The 15,911-nt window shown below is 38.3% G+C and overlaps 2 protein-coding genes across 5 annotated transcripts; one reads left to right on the plus strand and one right to left on the minus strand.

Moving 5' to 3' along the window:
* Nucleotides 1–3,831: 3,831 nt before the first annotated feature.
* Nucleotides 3,832–11,691, plus strand: stx5a (syntaxin 5A). Of its 4 annotated transcripts, none has more exons than XM_028009374.1 (12): nt 3,832–3,961; nt 4,394–4,621; nt 7,341–7,414; nt 7,628–7,683; nt 7,790–7,860; nt 7,948–8,064; nt 8,276–8,332; nt 8,445–8,526; nt 9,497–9,583; nt 9,724–9,827; nt 10,079–10,200; nt 10,509–11,691. In XM_028009374.1, the coding sequence occupies exons 2-12, from the start codon at nt 4,559–4,561 to the stop codon at nt 10,666–10,668; spliced, it is 993 nt and encodes a 330-aa protein (XP_027865175.1). In that variant the 5' UTR covers nt 3,832–3,961; nt 4,394–4,558; the 3' UTR covers nt 10,669–11,691. The 4 variants fall into 4 exon arrangements, with proteins under 4 accessions (XP_027865175.1, XP_027865176.1, XP_027865177.1 ...); XM_028009375.1 differs by having other exon boundaries at nt 7,344–7,414; XM_028009376.1 differs by lacking the exon at nt 9,497–9,583.
* Nucleotides 11,692–12,624: 933 nt separating this feature from the next.
* Nucleotides 12,625–15,911, minus strand: LOC114138849 (protein RD3). The gene is made up of 3 exons (XM_028008283.1): nt 15,694–15,911; nt 15,255–15,562; nt 12,625–13,741 (listed from the first exon to the last, which is right to left on the minus strand). The coding sequence occupies exons 2-3, from the start codon at nt 15,560–15,562 to the stop codon at nt 13,369–13,371; spliced, it is 681 nt and encodes a 226-aa protein (XP_027864084.1). The 5' UTR covers nt 15,694–15,911; the 3' UTR covers nt 12,625–13,368.

Below are 15,911 nucleotides of genomic sequence, written 5' to 3' on the forward strand. Positions count from 1 at the left end.
ATGCAGAAAGACCTCAGGCTGGGATTCCCAGCTTTAAATGAGTCTTTTTATTTTATGGGAATGTTTCTTTCTGACTAATTTAAGGTTTTGGTGCGGCGCATCCAGAGTCTTGAACTGAATCTGATAGAGAATGTGTGAAGGGAGGTAAAGATTAGGGTGATGGTATGGAGACCTTTCAACCTCAAAGACCTAAAGCATCATCAGATAAATCATTAAAGTACCAACATGCAAAAAAATGTTAAGCAGTGATAAAATCCCCCTTTTTCCATTTTCTAATAGACATACAGTTTGAAGGTTTTAATAAAAACTGACATGCATTAGGAACTGTTCATAATTTCATTCAATGTGATAAAACAACCAGATCCATCTTTTAAAAAAATTAAACCCAGATAATGATACTGCCACCACCATGCTGCACATTAGGCATAGTTTTTCTTTTGACAGAGCTCAGTGTTGTTTTTGTGCCAACCTCTTTAAAAGATCGTCCAAAAATCGGAAGAACTAAGATGAGTATGAGACAAACTGGTTACTTAAAGAATATAATTCTATAAAGAAATGTGTGCCTCAAGACTTTTCCACAGTGCTGAAATTACAGGTTGCTAAATTATGGACATGTATTCAATTTTAATGATTTCCTGGAAAAGAAAAGAAAGGAAAGGGAAGGGAAGGAAAGGAAAATGTAAGATGAGAAAAAGGGAATAGGAGTGGAGGACGAGAAGAGCTAAGTGCTGCTGCCAACCTCTCTGTTGAAAGGGCATAATGCCCGCTCTAAATATAGCAGCCAGATTGGGGAGACAGGGAGCAAGAAAAGGACAGAGTGAGTCATGTATAGACACAGAGAGGATGTCTTTTCTCTAGGATCTACTCAGTTCAGCTCTTTGCACTTTAATCCTTCTAATATTTGACTAAATATTTCCAAAAACAGAAGAACACTGTGTCTGTGTTTGACGCCTTACATATTTTACATACATTCTCTTTTGCTCTTGGCCTCTCTTCCATTCCTCCCTCTACAACCCTCACTTTGTGGCTTTGTCGGCTTGTATCAGGACTTCCTGTATTTTTCCACCTTGCTGTTCCCTCTCTGTTTTTTCTAATAGCTACAACCATGGTTTCCTCCCTGCTTATGTAGCAGCAGCTGTGTTGAAGCAGGTACTGGTCGCTATCAGGTCTGTGTATTGTCAGATGGTATCAGCTCCTCTGTGTGAGTCTGTGTGACAAAAAGGCAGATAACACAGACCAGGGGTAGAAAGAGGGAGATTTAGTTCAACGTTAGAAAGGCAGAGAACATTCAAGCGTGTATACAAGACAGTGAGTGTTTTTTTTAGGTGAATACAAAGAGGCTTTTTTTCATTTTACACAGAAATGGTGTTATCTTTAACAGCAACATGGCCCAGACCCTGCCTGTCTCACTCCACTGAAGGACATCAGTCTTGATAAAAGATCTGTGCCTCTTTTGTCACTACATGGGAAAGTGTCTGCAAAGAGAGCAGGCTGAGGATAAAGTATGAAGATGACAGAGATGATATGGAAATTCCTTTGAGTTACTGCAAAATAACTTGACGTTCGTCTTCATCACTACAGCTGGGAAATGGGAACTAAACTTTTTCTTTAGTAAATACATTTTTAATTATGTTTTTTGACATGGAATTCAAATTCAGTTCTGTAACAGCACAAGTAATCCACACATTTAAAAAAAATCTAATCCATACATTAGATTTTGGGTAATAAAATGGATTTACCTTTACAGCCTCAAGAAACCTCCTGCATTAAGAAACTATTCCCATGTGTTGCTCAGGGATTTTAACCCATTTTTCCACACAGGTCACTGGAACATTCAGAGGTTTGGGAATATATTCCTAGCCAATACTACTGCTATTCTTTGCAACAATAAGATTACAAAGATCTTGATAGAGCTTTCTGCTTTGCCTCATCATGTGTGATAAAATGGTAATGACAATTATTTTATAGGCCATCCATTAAGACTAAACAATCTTATGGTATTTTGCACCTATACAGAGAAGAATTGCTTTTTAAACTTTGTCAGTGACATTTTGTACCTCCGTTCAACACTTATTCCTGTCATTCTACTTTATTACACAAAACACAATTTGCAAATTTAATTGTATTATTACTTTGTTGGTCTGGATTATCAACCCCTGATGTGACTTTCATGTCAACAGGCCTATTAGAAATACGCTAAGAGAGAAAAACATTGACACACCCAATTATTACTATGCACATCCATATTATGCTGTGCATATACCACTAAAAATACGTCAAAGGTGAAGCAGTTAATTTCTGTCAAAGTATCAAAGTGAGGTATCTTCATCTGATACCGTGGCTATATCTACACAATGTTGTATTGTTTCAAAGGTTGAAAACATATTCATTGAGAACTTAAGAGATCAAAATATTTTTCTACTATATTTCTGAATAAGAAAAGAGATCCAGTGACAAAGAAAAGAAGAAAGTCACTATTTATTTTATGACTTGACAAGGGTAAATGTCAAATATGTTTGATAGGCTATGAAGATGCCCTGACACATTAAAGTGAGATACAAAAACTGACATGCTGGTTGAACTGGATGAGGAGGTCGGGTCATGCTCAGACAAGATGGTCGAGAGCTACGCATGGTTTTGTGGTTGGGGGTCCAGCAGCAAAATGTTCGAGGACATAGCTGTGGTTTAAGCAGGCTTGATCATGTCAGGAAGAGGATGCAGGTACCAGCAGGAGTGATTGGACATCAGAGAGCTTTGCTGGATCTTATCTTTATTTTTCCATACCATATATCTGCAGGTCGACTCACCTGAAGCGGCAGCCAATCAGGTGTTTTTGTGTCTCCAGTTGTTCCTGCTTGCTGTAGCGTAAAAGTTGAATTATTACTTAATGACAAAATGTCAGCAGTTGCAAAAATATGCACACCTTTTTCACATTTTGTGATGTTAAGACCACAAACTTCATTATATTTTCTTTAGATTTTATGTGGTAAATCAGCATTAAGTGGCATTTACTGTAAAGTGAAAAACTTTTTACAAATAAAAATTGGTAGTCAGCACAAAGAAACTGGGGCATTATGCAATGGGACAACAACCCTAAACATGCAAGCAGAGCTACCGTGGAATGGCTTAAGTTAAAGCATATTTACAGAGTGTGTCAGTATGACCCAGTCAAAGCCCAGACCTAAAACTAACAGAGAATCTGTTTGAAAACTTTAACACTGATTGTGACAAACACTCATTCTAATATGACTGAGTTTAAGCTGTTTTGCAAACAAGAATGAACATAAATGTTATATAATTTTGTGCTTTGAATTATATATTTTAACCCTTCCTTTTCGGTTTTGAATGATCACAGAAAACTTCAGTGCATTTAAAAACACAACAATTTGAGGCATACATTTTAATAATAATCGAGCAAATTATTTTTTTCTTTCCTAAAAAATCTGTTGAGTTTCTTGGAAAATTATGTAGTTAAGCTGAATTAATTTTATCCATGATTATTTATAAAACAATGTTTGTTATTTATTTTTAAGAATAACAAGAGTTAATAGTTTCAATATCTGTGCTGCCTTTGGTACTCTGCTGTTGGAATGTCAGAAAAAAAATGTTGCCCCCTGGTGGTCAAATGATGAATACTCAGTTATATTACCCCTCAAACTCATCAGTGTTTTGTATTTTTCATTTACTATATTCGTTATGTAAAATTAACTAAAATAAGTTAAATCTAGTTGTTATTTTCTTGTCATATGTTGGTTATAATTTAATTTTAACTACCTCTATGTAGGAGAAATGTTGCCCTCTGGTGACGAAAGCGCCACAATTCCGGGGACTTTCAGTAAAGGAGACGTGGCAGTGACGTCAATTCCGGAAATGACCCGGATCGAAACTTTAACTGTAGGGTTGGTTACTTCTCATCAGAAACATCGAGAAGCCACATTAAAATGGTGTGATGTCGACTCAAGTAAGTTGAAACAAAGACTAATTTTGAAGTTTCAAGCCAGAAAAGACTTCGTCTTATCAGTTTAGACATTGTTACGTCACGGTAATTATGAAGGAATCGCTCGAAAAACCTGTTAGCATCGCTTAGCTAACGTTAGGCCGTGATCAGCTGTGCGTCGTGGTGGGCGGCCTGTTTTTAGACTTCAGATTAATCATCCTTACCTAATGATATGTATATTTAGCTCTCAGTAGGTTTCTGTGTTAGTTACGACCGACATCTCTTATTTATCATCTAGTTTTTTCTTGTCGACGTCAACATATTTGTAGTTGTTGAAGTCGACGGTGCCGGTTGAGTGTTGTTTTTGTATTTCTCATCTGGTGTTTTGTGTATTTCTCATCGCATCTTCAGAGAGGTTTACATATGTTTTTTTTATTTATTTATTTTCTGTCACAGATATGCGTGTGCGTATGTTAATGAAGAACACCCCACCTTGGATGTAGGTTTCTCGGGACATCTGGTGGTCTTCCTGCTCATTATTCACCAGACCCGCTTGAGAAGGGGGATCCGGTCGTTTCTAGTGATCTACAGCGGGTTTCTTATCCTCTAATCGGCGGCACGATGACGTGCCGCGACCGAACCCTGGAGTTTCAGTCGGCCTGTAAATCTCTCCAGGGCAGACAGGTATGTTGGTGGAAACACCCTCATCATCATAGCACATCAATAACACCATCAAAATTGTCCCAAACTTCAATACATACACGAACACATAGCCCACATGAGGTCATTTAAGTTTATAATCAAGTATAACCAACTATATAGACACTTCTGCTTAGCTTTACATTTTTTGTATTTATTTTTGTGGTTTGGTTCCACTTTTGGTTTCTTCAGAGTTAGACAGAGTGCCAACTCCAGTTTAAAAGGCAGATCTTGATTCGGCTCATTTCAACAGGTTGTTTATATTTTTTACCAATAACTTTAATTGACAAAATACAATTTGTCAATTGTATTCACATTTTCAGGTTATTTCTTTATTTTCTATTCAAATAAGTACAAAAACATTGTATAAAAGTATTTAGTAGAAGACTTAAATTGAGGTTATTAATGAATGATTAAAAGTGCATGAAAAGGGGCCTTTTGGTGATACTTGCCTTATCTACCTGACACAAAAAGCTCTGAGAATGTTTTGTAATTAATATCTTCAATATTTTTTGCAGTTTTAAAAGTAAAAACATATTGTTGGACCGCTTTTTAAATGAAGTGAATTTAAATGTTCCCGATGTTCCCACAAACATGCTGCAGGCAAACTAAATGTTTGGGAAATTAAATCCAAAAAGTTGTTGGTTTAGGTTTTTTAAATCATTATTTTGATACTATCTACAGTAGATGTTGACATTTCGTAGCCAAGGTGTGAAAGCACTACTGTACATTAACAGTTTTACGTAACTGCTGATGTTATCAATCCATTTCAAGCTAAAGTGTTACCAAGATAAGTTTGGTCAGTTTTTGTATTTAACGTTGGTTCTTTATGTGAATCATATTGTCTTTAAAATGATTAAATATCTTACTGAAGCTTGCTTAAACCCTATGATATATTAGTTAATAAATTCTTTCAAATAGACATTCTGCAGCAAATTAACCACAGTTCGGGATATCAGAATCTAATTAGTTGTATGTATAGAATGGAAACCTGCTAATTGAACCATGAAAAAGAGCAAGTGGAAAAGCTTTTCTTTAAACAGAAAACTAAACTTGTGGGTGATTGCATGCAGTGAAAAACTTTAAAAATAAGTCGCGTGAGGAGAGAAGCTATCATTCTGCCAATTTGTCTTAAGTTTAAGCAGTGTCCACATTTATTTTTGGAATGAAAAATATTTACCGTACTCTATTATTAATTAGTTAAGTAATTATAATGGACCTTTAATGCAAAACAACCAGTGCAATTTAGTGTTAAGAATAAATATTTTTGTTATTCTTAACTATGAAATAAAAGGTCTGAAAAAGCTCAGCTTAAATCAGTCACTGATGCAACCAGCAGCTGTTATTATGCAGAAAACCACAGCTTTCAAGAAAAATTTACTTCTTTTTACAAACTCCAACTTTCTTCAAGGAACCTTGTTTGCTGCTTTGGCTTTCTGCAATTTAATTTTTAACTGGTTGCTAATGTTGCAAAGTATTAATATTCTTTCACATGTCGATGTTCTGGTCAACATTTGTAATCCAGAGACGTTGTTCACCACTTTTTCAAATCATCAGGAGGCCTTTCAGATGAATGTTGTTGCCACAACGTCAGGGGTTTATTCATGAATTTAAATTAAAACAAGAAGACGTACAATATTTTTACTAGAGGTGTGCTTATCGATCGGCCACCAATCAGAATTGGCCGATTTCCGTGAAAAAGTGTATGATCGGTGATCGCCGATCACGGTCTCTTGATGCCGATCACCTGTATCTCATTCGCAGCCTGCATGTGCAGCTGTCTCCTCTTTCCTTCACACTGCGCAAGCGTGCAGCAGTAAATCCTAAGCATTGTGGTGTGGAACTTGAGCGCTCTGAGAGTGAACGGGGAAGTTTGTGTGTTGCGGTGGAAAATTACCTCGGGGGTGAAGCACGTCAAAATGCATCAACACAACTTATCTAATGTGACATTTAAAAAACACTTGGAGTTTGGCTACATCGAGGCTCAATGCAGAAAAAAAGGACAGCCAGTAAAGCAGCGTACTACTACCAACACTCATCAGAGCATCACGGTCAGAATTCGGTCGGATTGTTTATTTTGATGCAGCCTGCGTTTGACTTTGAATGAATGTTTTCTTTTTTTAACATTACTTGATATAGGCAGATTTATTTGACTGATGTATAATTTATGGTACTGAGAGCCTTACTATAAAATTTTATTTTACTGATTGCAGGTTTTTCAGTTGTCCTTTTGACTAAATAGCTGCTGTATTGTGGCTGCAAGTATTTTGCATGTCTTCTGCCTAAATTAGGTATATTTATTGCCAGATAATTTTTTAATTTTGTCAGATCATATAGTAGCATTTATACCTAAAGCAAAAAAATTAACAGTCACTCCAGGTGATCGGCAAAGAGATACAGATGACCTCATTGGTCATCTGTATCGAAATCGGCAGCAGAAAATCTGATTGGAGCATCCATAATTTTTACAGATTTTTTTTTTCTAGAAAAATTAATTGACAATGCACTGATTTCTTTTTACAAAAACTGTCTTATTAGAATAAAGAGTAAAAGGTTATGTGGGATTTTTTTACCAGGGAAACTGAAAGATGATAAACTCCCATTTCTTCACCTTTGGTGATAAAGTGGAGTCATATACATAGAGGAACACATTGTATGTTCTTCATGTAGGTCTGATCAGTTTGTTCTTGTGTTCCTACTGTAGCAGAATGGAGTGCAGCCCAGTAAACCAGCTCACAACGCCCTCAGGCAACACAGCGACTTCACACTTATGGCCAAGTAAGAGCCTCTTTCTCTGCCTCCATGTGTGTTTTTACAGCTCAGATATTTGCTCACACTACATGTTTTTAAGTGTCAAAGTACACTCACCCATATGTTTTACTTTAAGCTATTGGAGAAAATTTATTAAAAGCAAAATTAAAAATACATGGAAGAAATGCTCTTTAACGGTGCGGTTGGCTGATGAAGCTGCATTTCTGTTTGCTCTTGTAGGAGAATTGGAAAAGACTTGAGCAATACGTTTGCCAAATTGGAAAAACTAACTTTTTGTAAGTATTCATTTATTTATGTTTTACATTGGTTCTGCAGTAATAAAAGCTTTGTGCAGCTTTGATCAAAACGCTGATTCTGTTTGCTGCCGGTGTGATGTTTCAGTGGCGAAAAGAAAATCTCTATTTGACGACAAGGCAGTGGAGATAGAGGAACTCACCTACATCATTAAGCAAGTGAGTTGATTTAGCGGTGAGCTTAGTGTGAGTTTACACTCGGTGAAATGTTTCCACACTGACTCATCCTTCTGTTTGTGTCTGCAGGATATCAACAGTTTGAACAAACAGATTGCACAGCTGCAGGACCTGGTGAGGTCTCGCGGCGCTCCGGGTGGCCGGCACATCCAGACCCACTCAAACACCATCGTGGTGTCGTTACAGGTAGCCCACAGTCTAAAAGTCTTTTTAACTTTGGCCAGGATTAACAGCCTGTGCAAAGTAAAAACTAAAATGTATCAGTTTTTTGTTGTATTTCTTTTAACTAAGAGAGTAGAAAAGAAGCAAATGTGTTTGTATTTCTGTTTGCATATACGTAGAAGACATTTGGTGTGGTCTGAAAATATTAAATATTTCATTTTTGTCTTGTTTACAGTCCAAACTGGCATCCATGTCTAATGACTTTAAATCAGTCCTAGAAGTTCGAACTGAGGTGAGAGATTTTTTTCTTCCCATAATATTGCACTTCAAACACTTTTTTTATTTTTAGGTTGTAGTAAGATCTTGCTTTCCTTTTTAATATTTATCGTTTAAATTTTCCACAGAACCTGAAGCAGCAGCGCAGCAGGAGAGAGCAGTTCTCCCAGCCCCCTGTAGCGTCTTCTCCTATGATGGCCAATAACTTCAGTAAGTCTGAACGCTTCTTGACGTTTTGCATGATCAATCAGCTTTATATGGGTGGCATTAAAATAAAAACGTATAGCTCCATTGTGGCGCGTTTACTCTGCACTGATAAAGCCAGACGTGCCAAAGCTGCGTTTCTGGCTGAACAGCCCATGTGGTCTGGGGAGATAAGCAGCTGCAGTTAATTCAAATCAAAAGCTAGAATGTTATCTGGACAGCCCAGAGGACATTTAGAGGAGGCTCTAAAGTTTCTTTTTTAGAAATGGAAGTTTACATTTACGGTCATCTGTGTATGGAAGAAACACACCCCTAACGTTCGTTTATTCAGAAATGATCGCCTACATTAACCATCTTACAGTTTACCTGGAAGGCGTGTCTGCCTCCTACTTTCTTAATCATGTAGATAATTTTTATTTAGATATTTCTATTAATTTACTAATATTATTTATTCAATAGGGTCAAATGCAAAAACATAAATGAAAACAATCTACTGCCTGCATCATTGTGTATATAATTATAGCTAATTAGCAACACTGACCCCTAGAAGGACGTTTCTTTATAAGACCAGGCCTAGATGGGTAAATAATTTCGGTGTATAAATTACCACATAAACCAAAAATCCAAAGAGTTGAATAAAATCACCTAAGAAATAAATTTTTAATCCAGAAATGTCAGCCTGCTGATAAGTTTGCCCAGTACATGCAATCAGTACTTTGTTCACATAAATACATTTACCCCAATAACTGTATTTTGATCATGTGCTGTGGATTTTCATGAATTATTTACATTATGAACAGATTCTATGAGTCAATTGCTTTTGCACATCAACACTGAGCATGCTCTTCAGGTTTACTAGCACAGCCTAGGTTGTGGTGCCAGTACAGCTGTTGCAGTAGTGAACTGCTCGAAGTCTTTGTGAATGATTCTTACTGTATTTGGTCCTCTGTAATGCAAAGATTAAAAAATATTTTAGGGAGCCGCAAAAAAGGGGCCCAGGAGCCGCATGCAGCTCGCGAGCCGCGCAATGACTACCAGGGCTATACAACCTCAAATTTAAAAGGTACTCCCCCCTGGAACGCTTGCCTCACACAGCGGGTATTAGCAGGAACTGTATGTGCCCGCTGTTCTTTCAGCTTTTCCGCTGTAACATTTATGGTTCTTATCAAATCCCGTTTATGGTGCGTGTGTTTTTCCTTTCAGAAAGCTCGGTGCTGATGCAGGACGAGTCCCGGAGCATGGGGGATGTGGCCATCGACATGGACTCCCAGAGCAACCCTCTGCAGCTCCAGCTCATTGATGAGCAGGTACCCAGCTGCTGCTAGTCACTCGTACTGATGGACGAAATAGAAACAGCAAATTAAGAGCAGACATTTAAACATCATTCTAGTTTGATAGTTCTTTAAAATCACTGAGACTTTTTGGGGAAACCCAGATGGACTCAGAGACTTTTCTTGAGATCAAAACTGGGCATTCCTAATTTGCTGCTATTTTACTGCAGACATATTGCACATATTGTCTTTTTTTTCTTTTAATAAATTCTTGATGATGTTTCCAGGACTCGTACATCCAGAGCCGTGCAGACACCATGCAGAACATTGAGAGCACCATCGTGGAGCTGGGCTCCATATTCCAGCAACTGGCTCACATGGTGAAGGAGCAAGAAGAGACCATCCAGAGGTGAGAGATGCATGAGGACAGATCATATTATTCTCATATCTCTAATACTACTAAAGGGAACAACAACTAGAGAGTAAAACCTCAAATATGTCTTCTGGAAATAAAAAGCTTTGGAAGAATCTCAGAAAGGGAATTCTGCCATGCTTGAAACCCAGTGACAAGAGGAATATGTGTGGCTAAATGTTTGTACTGTCAGCATTGTACATACACTGAATCTGTCAGATATTTAGTGGTTAATGTTTTAAAGATGGCTGCTCTGATAGAAACACAGACATTACTGTCCCCTCTAACTCGTCGTCTCCCTGCAGGATTGACGCCAACGTGGAGGACACACAGCTGAATGTCGAGGCTGCTCACACAGAAATCCTGAAATACTTCCAGTCAGTCTCCTCCAACCGCTGGCTGATGATCAAGATCTTTCTTGTCCTCGTAGTTTTCTTCATCATCTTCGTTGTCTTCTTCGCATAAAGAAAAGGGTTGGGCGTGTAAAAGAGAGGAAAAGCATATTAACTGAAGCTGATGTTGGGCCGGGAGACGTCCACATCACACACTGAGAAGACGGACTTCTTTAGAACGGTTTCATGCCAGCTTGGGGCTGAATTCAAACAAACATGGACTCCAGTTATTTCCAAGCTATGGACTCATGGTTCAACACTTTGAAAGATGAAGTGGTTGAGCTCTGTCCAAACAAAACAAATAAATGGTGTAAAATCTCCAGTTTGTAGAGAGGAAAGACTGCTCTGCGTTGTACTTTGACCAATTCTTTGTAGACATTTAATCAAAATGGCTGTAATTTAATAGTTTGATTCTGCAAACTGTCTTATAAAAAATGTTGTTTCTTCTTCTTTACCCCCTTTATTACCTATTTTTTTTACTTTCATTTCAACAGCAAACAATAGAACCAGAATCTATTCTCATATTAGTTTTCTTAATGTTACTGGGAGAGATAATACCTTGTCTAATCATTATTTCTAAATTTATCATTCATTTATGCTGTGAACTATTTTATCCAGTTACATTTTGTTCTGCTTTATTTGCCAAATGGGAACGCTCTTTAACCTGTGACATGACGCCGAAGAAGTCGGGTACAGTCAGCTGAACTTAAGTCTACAGAATAATTTGATGTAGAAATATATTAAAAGAATTGTCACTGGAAATGTCTGGGAGTCAAGCGTTTCAAGTAGTGAAGGGATTAAAGGGACTCATTCATGCTGCGCCCCACAGAGGATCAGAGCTAATGAAGGGGTTTCTCTACTAATGAAGTAACTCTAGCTGCCAGATTCCCTGGAAGTATCTGGTTGGTTGTCTGCCCTCTTTACCTAATGTACAGGATGTTATTTAAATGATTGTCTCCTTTTGAGAAGACATGGTTCCTATTCTCCCACCAGTTTCTTTTAGCCAAATGCCTTGACTTCATTGTACAATGTGCAAATAGTTCTAATGATGTATTGATGAACGAGTGCACAATAATAAATCAAAATTGGTTCTTGATGCTGATGTTTGGAGTCTGTTTTTTGTGGTGAGATAATCAAGAGAATCAGATTTTTAGTTTCTACTTGCCACAATGATGTGGTTTTTGTTTTAGTCTTTTATCTCTAATTTATGTGCAGTTTTGGTGAAGTGGTTGCATTAACTGAATAGTTTTCAAATTGCATGCTAAGAGGCACAATGTACAGAATCAACCAACTTTCTACAGAATGTGTAGCTTCAAACCACCAAGCTTTGTGTGCTCTTCCAGAGAACGTTATGGACTGGTTTCTGATTGCCAAGCAACTGCATCCAACCCTAGAATCACCAGAATTATACATTTTGACTACATTTTGTGAAGTGTAAAGTTTATAAAGACAGAATTGTGTTTCTGGTTTGCTCCAGTGGCGTCTTGGAACTATTTAACGTCACTTTAGTTAAATGTTTGACTTTTGGGAATCATTTCTTGGTATAACTGTCACTGACTCTGACTGAACTTAAAGTTAAACTAATATTTCCAATATATTTTTCTTTTAGTTATTTGTAAAACAAACATGGCTTTTTCAGAAATGATTTTTTGTAAAAAGTCTCATTTATAAAGCGGATTTATCTATATTTGTTAGCACACATGATTTAATCCCCTCCATTTACATAGTCTGAGTGTAAACAAATATTTACATTATCATTCACTATAATCCTGATATAACCTTGATGTCTTATTTATACATCCATATACATACATACACCCCCCCCACACACACACACATATTATTTTTAATTTGTAGATCTCTGAGCCCAAGAATCTCATTGCACGAATGATGTTTAATTGTTCCTTTTTAGTCTGCAGACTGAAAGTGCTCAAAACTTAGTCCTAAACGTTAAGAAGAACCATGTTTTAGTCAAAAACAGGGACAATGTAGAGAAAACAGCATTTTAATCACACTGTTTATATGAGAACCTTTTATATTTCTCCAAATACATGCGTGCACATTCAGAATAAAAAATAAATAAAAACATCAGACATAATTCAGGTTGAGTTGCAGTAGCTTTGTTGACAGGAGAGTTTTCACAAAGTGACAGAATCTGCCGAATCAGCAGAAAAGCAGCCTGAGCTGAGTGTGCTCACCCCACCCTCCTGTTGCATGACATACTTTAAAGGGACAGTTCATTAGATGTCTTTTACACCACCTCTAAAGAGTGCTTGAGTTTTTGAATTTGTCAGCAGATGTTGTTGTTTCACCTGGTTGCAAAATTAAGAGTTAGGTTGGGATCGTGATGCCTGCTGCAGATGATGTGCTGATCTGTCACAATGTCGTCATTGGTCAGTGTGCAAAATTGTGGCCTTGTAGTTACCTAAAACTAGGTTTGGAATGGTCAATAAACCATTTTTGAAGAATAAATAATTCCTGCTCACTCTTGTCTCAAAGATCTGCTGCGTGGTCAAAGACTGGTTGGGACTCAACCATCAGTACAGAGTAAAGCCTTCAACCAGAACAGTAATGCTTCTGAGTTTCTAAAGTTTACTGGAACGAAACAGTTATAAAATTGTCAAACGCTTCAGCTGTCGTCATCATTTTTCGTCGTCTGTTTCGAGAAAAGTGAGTCTTGTTGTCTTCATCTTATAATTTACTCTCACTTTTCTTTCCTCACTCCTCTTAGTGGCTTCTTCCCTTTGCCACCACAAATCTTCCTCCCCTCGTCTCAGCTCTGAGCGCTCTGCTCCAGTGGGGTGATCTCTGGCATGCTCTTGCTCCTCCCCTTCATCGCTCTGGCCCTCATGGCCTCTTCCTCGCTCTCTCCATCGTCCTCATCGTCGGACCAATCCACTTGCTGCTGCAGGTTCCCCCTGGAGCCCCTCAAGCCGCTCACCTTGAACATCTGCCCGGTGCGAAACTTTGTGCGGAACGTAACGAAGGAGAGGCTCTTGCTGCGCTGCTGCTTCTCGTAAAACGCGCTCGGTGGCTGGACCTCATCGTTGCCGTTGACCTCGTCCACGCAGTCGCGTAACACTGTGCGAAACAGCCGGGGAACCTCATGAACCTCAGGCTCCATCTGGGACACCAGCCTCCTAAACCTGCAGAAGAAGAAGAGTAGACGTGATCTGATTAGGGATATCATTTAGCAATCGAATATTGTGACGATTAATCAATTAATTTGGTTTAAAAAATTGGGCATGTTCTGCAGATGTTGTGTTTAATTTCTTAAGCTTGTTTTGTACAATATTAGAAATAGATAAACAAACACATAATTCAATTCCTTTTTTAAATAATAAAATAATTATTTTTGCCTAAATTGCAATAACATCATTCTTTATGCTCTTGATCAATTGTAGCAAATGCAAAATGTATATATCTTTTGTACATTTTAGGCTAAATTACTGCTCTGACTGTGTTGTTCTATCATCAAATTACCTTTTTAGAGTCACTATACCCCAATTCACAATTCATTGATTATTAAATTAGTTGATGAATAATTGATTAATAATTGATTTATCATGATTAATAATTTCAAACATGCAGGTTGATGCAGCCTTCGGGGTGGAAGTGACATCTTTTAAAATGGCTTTCTTCCTTCTCCTGTCTTGAGGTTTTTTGCAGCCTCCAGTTTTTCTTTTAGGGTTGTCCATGATGTAGCATCCTGCTGAAGGAGAGCTTTTCCCACAGCATGATATTGCCATCATCATGTTTCACATGTTAGGCACAGGGTGTTAGTTTCTTCTAGCGTTATGTATTTAGTCCAAAGAAGAATTTTATCAGAGCACGTTTGCTGTGTACGCTACATGATAACAGGACTTTGTCAGGAATGTCTTGCCATTCTTTCACAGAGGATAGATTTGTGCAGAGTATAAATTGTTGACATTTCAACAAAATTTTCCAATCTGAACTACATCTGCAGCTCCTTCAGAGTTAGAACTGGCCTCTTGGTTGCTCCAGCTGAGGTGGATCTCCATTTTCCATTTTCAGATCTGTTTGCTTAAAACTTTTCGACAACTTCATCCGTAACTGATGATGATGTCTGCTTTTTCTGAAGTTTTTCATTTTCTTTCTAACATACAAACTGCGTTTAAAAACTGGTTGATGTTGTACTTTTTAAGTAGATCTGGCTGCTAAATTCAAACAAATAAAAATAAAAGAAAACATGTTAGAAATCAGAAGGAGTAAGTTTCATCTCATTGTATCTCACAGGTAGTGAGGATCTGAGAGCATCAGCATGTTGTTGCTCAGAGTTTTAAAGGGATTACCAGACTGCAACTCTGCAACTCTCTTGTCCTTAGTTCTCTCTTCATATTTTATATTATAGAGTTGTCTCTTTTTCACAATGATTTTAGAGACCATCAGTCTGAATTGTTGATAAAAGCACTTAACTTGAAAATTAAATAGGGTAAAAGTACTAAATGGACAATAATAAAATGAACAATAAAGTTCTAATTGAGAAGCCGCATGTTCATTAAGTTCATCTTTGCTTTATGGGGAGAAAAACTACAATCCCTGTTATGGCTCCCCAGTCAACTTTACACCTTTTTAAATTTAATTATCTGCTTGTTTTCCTGCCTGATAGACTCTTTCACCTGCTTCAGTGTTTCTTACCTGACGATGACAGGGCCGCACTGTGCAGGGGGGATCTTGGCACAGAGGTCCTGCAGCTCCAGCAGGTCGTTGGGGGTGAGCTGGTAGGGCTGAGGGGTCGGGGTGTGTGCCAGCCAGCTGTAGTCCGCCGTGGAGGAGGAGCTGCGGCGCCGGCGCCGGCCCTCGGTGGCCCTCTCCAAATGGATGCGCTCGGTCCGCTTTACCATGGCGCCCAGCTCCAGCATCAGAGTGTTGGTCACCAGCTCCTCTGTGCTGCGCTGACCGGGCACTTTGGGCTCAAGGGAGAAGACAGCCGACCAAGGAAACATCTGGAAAAGAGAAATCACATCTCACAATGTGACAAAATAAACAACCTCTACGTGGAAAAAGTGGATTAAAATCACAGCAAACAGCTAAATAATAACACATGAGTATTCTCCCCTTTTATTCGTTCACATACCTTTATGACAGTGAATGTACAAAGCGGTGGTGTGTTTCTATCTGGCAGAAATCCCTCAGTTGCCTGGTCAAGACTCTATCAGCAGCCAAAGGAAGAGCAGACCTCCATGGGCAGAGTGGATGAATGAGACTCCAGCTGGTGGCGCACAGCTGCCTGACTGCCTGGCTACCTGTGGAGGTCCCCGGCAGACAGCGCAGGTAATACTTTGAGGCGTGTGT

Source organism: Xiphophorus couchianus, chromosome 23, assembly GCF_001444195.1.
Source record: "Xiphophorus couchianus chromosome 23, X_couchianus-1.0, whole genome shotgun sequence".
In the NCBI taxonomy this organism is placed as follows: Eukaryota; Metazoa; Chordata; class Actinopteri; order Cyprinodontiformes; family Poeciliidae; genus Xiphophorus; species Xiphophorus couchianus.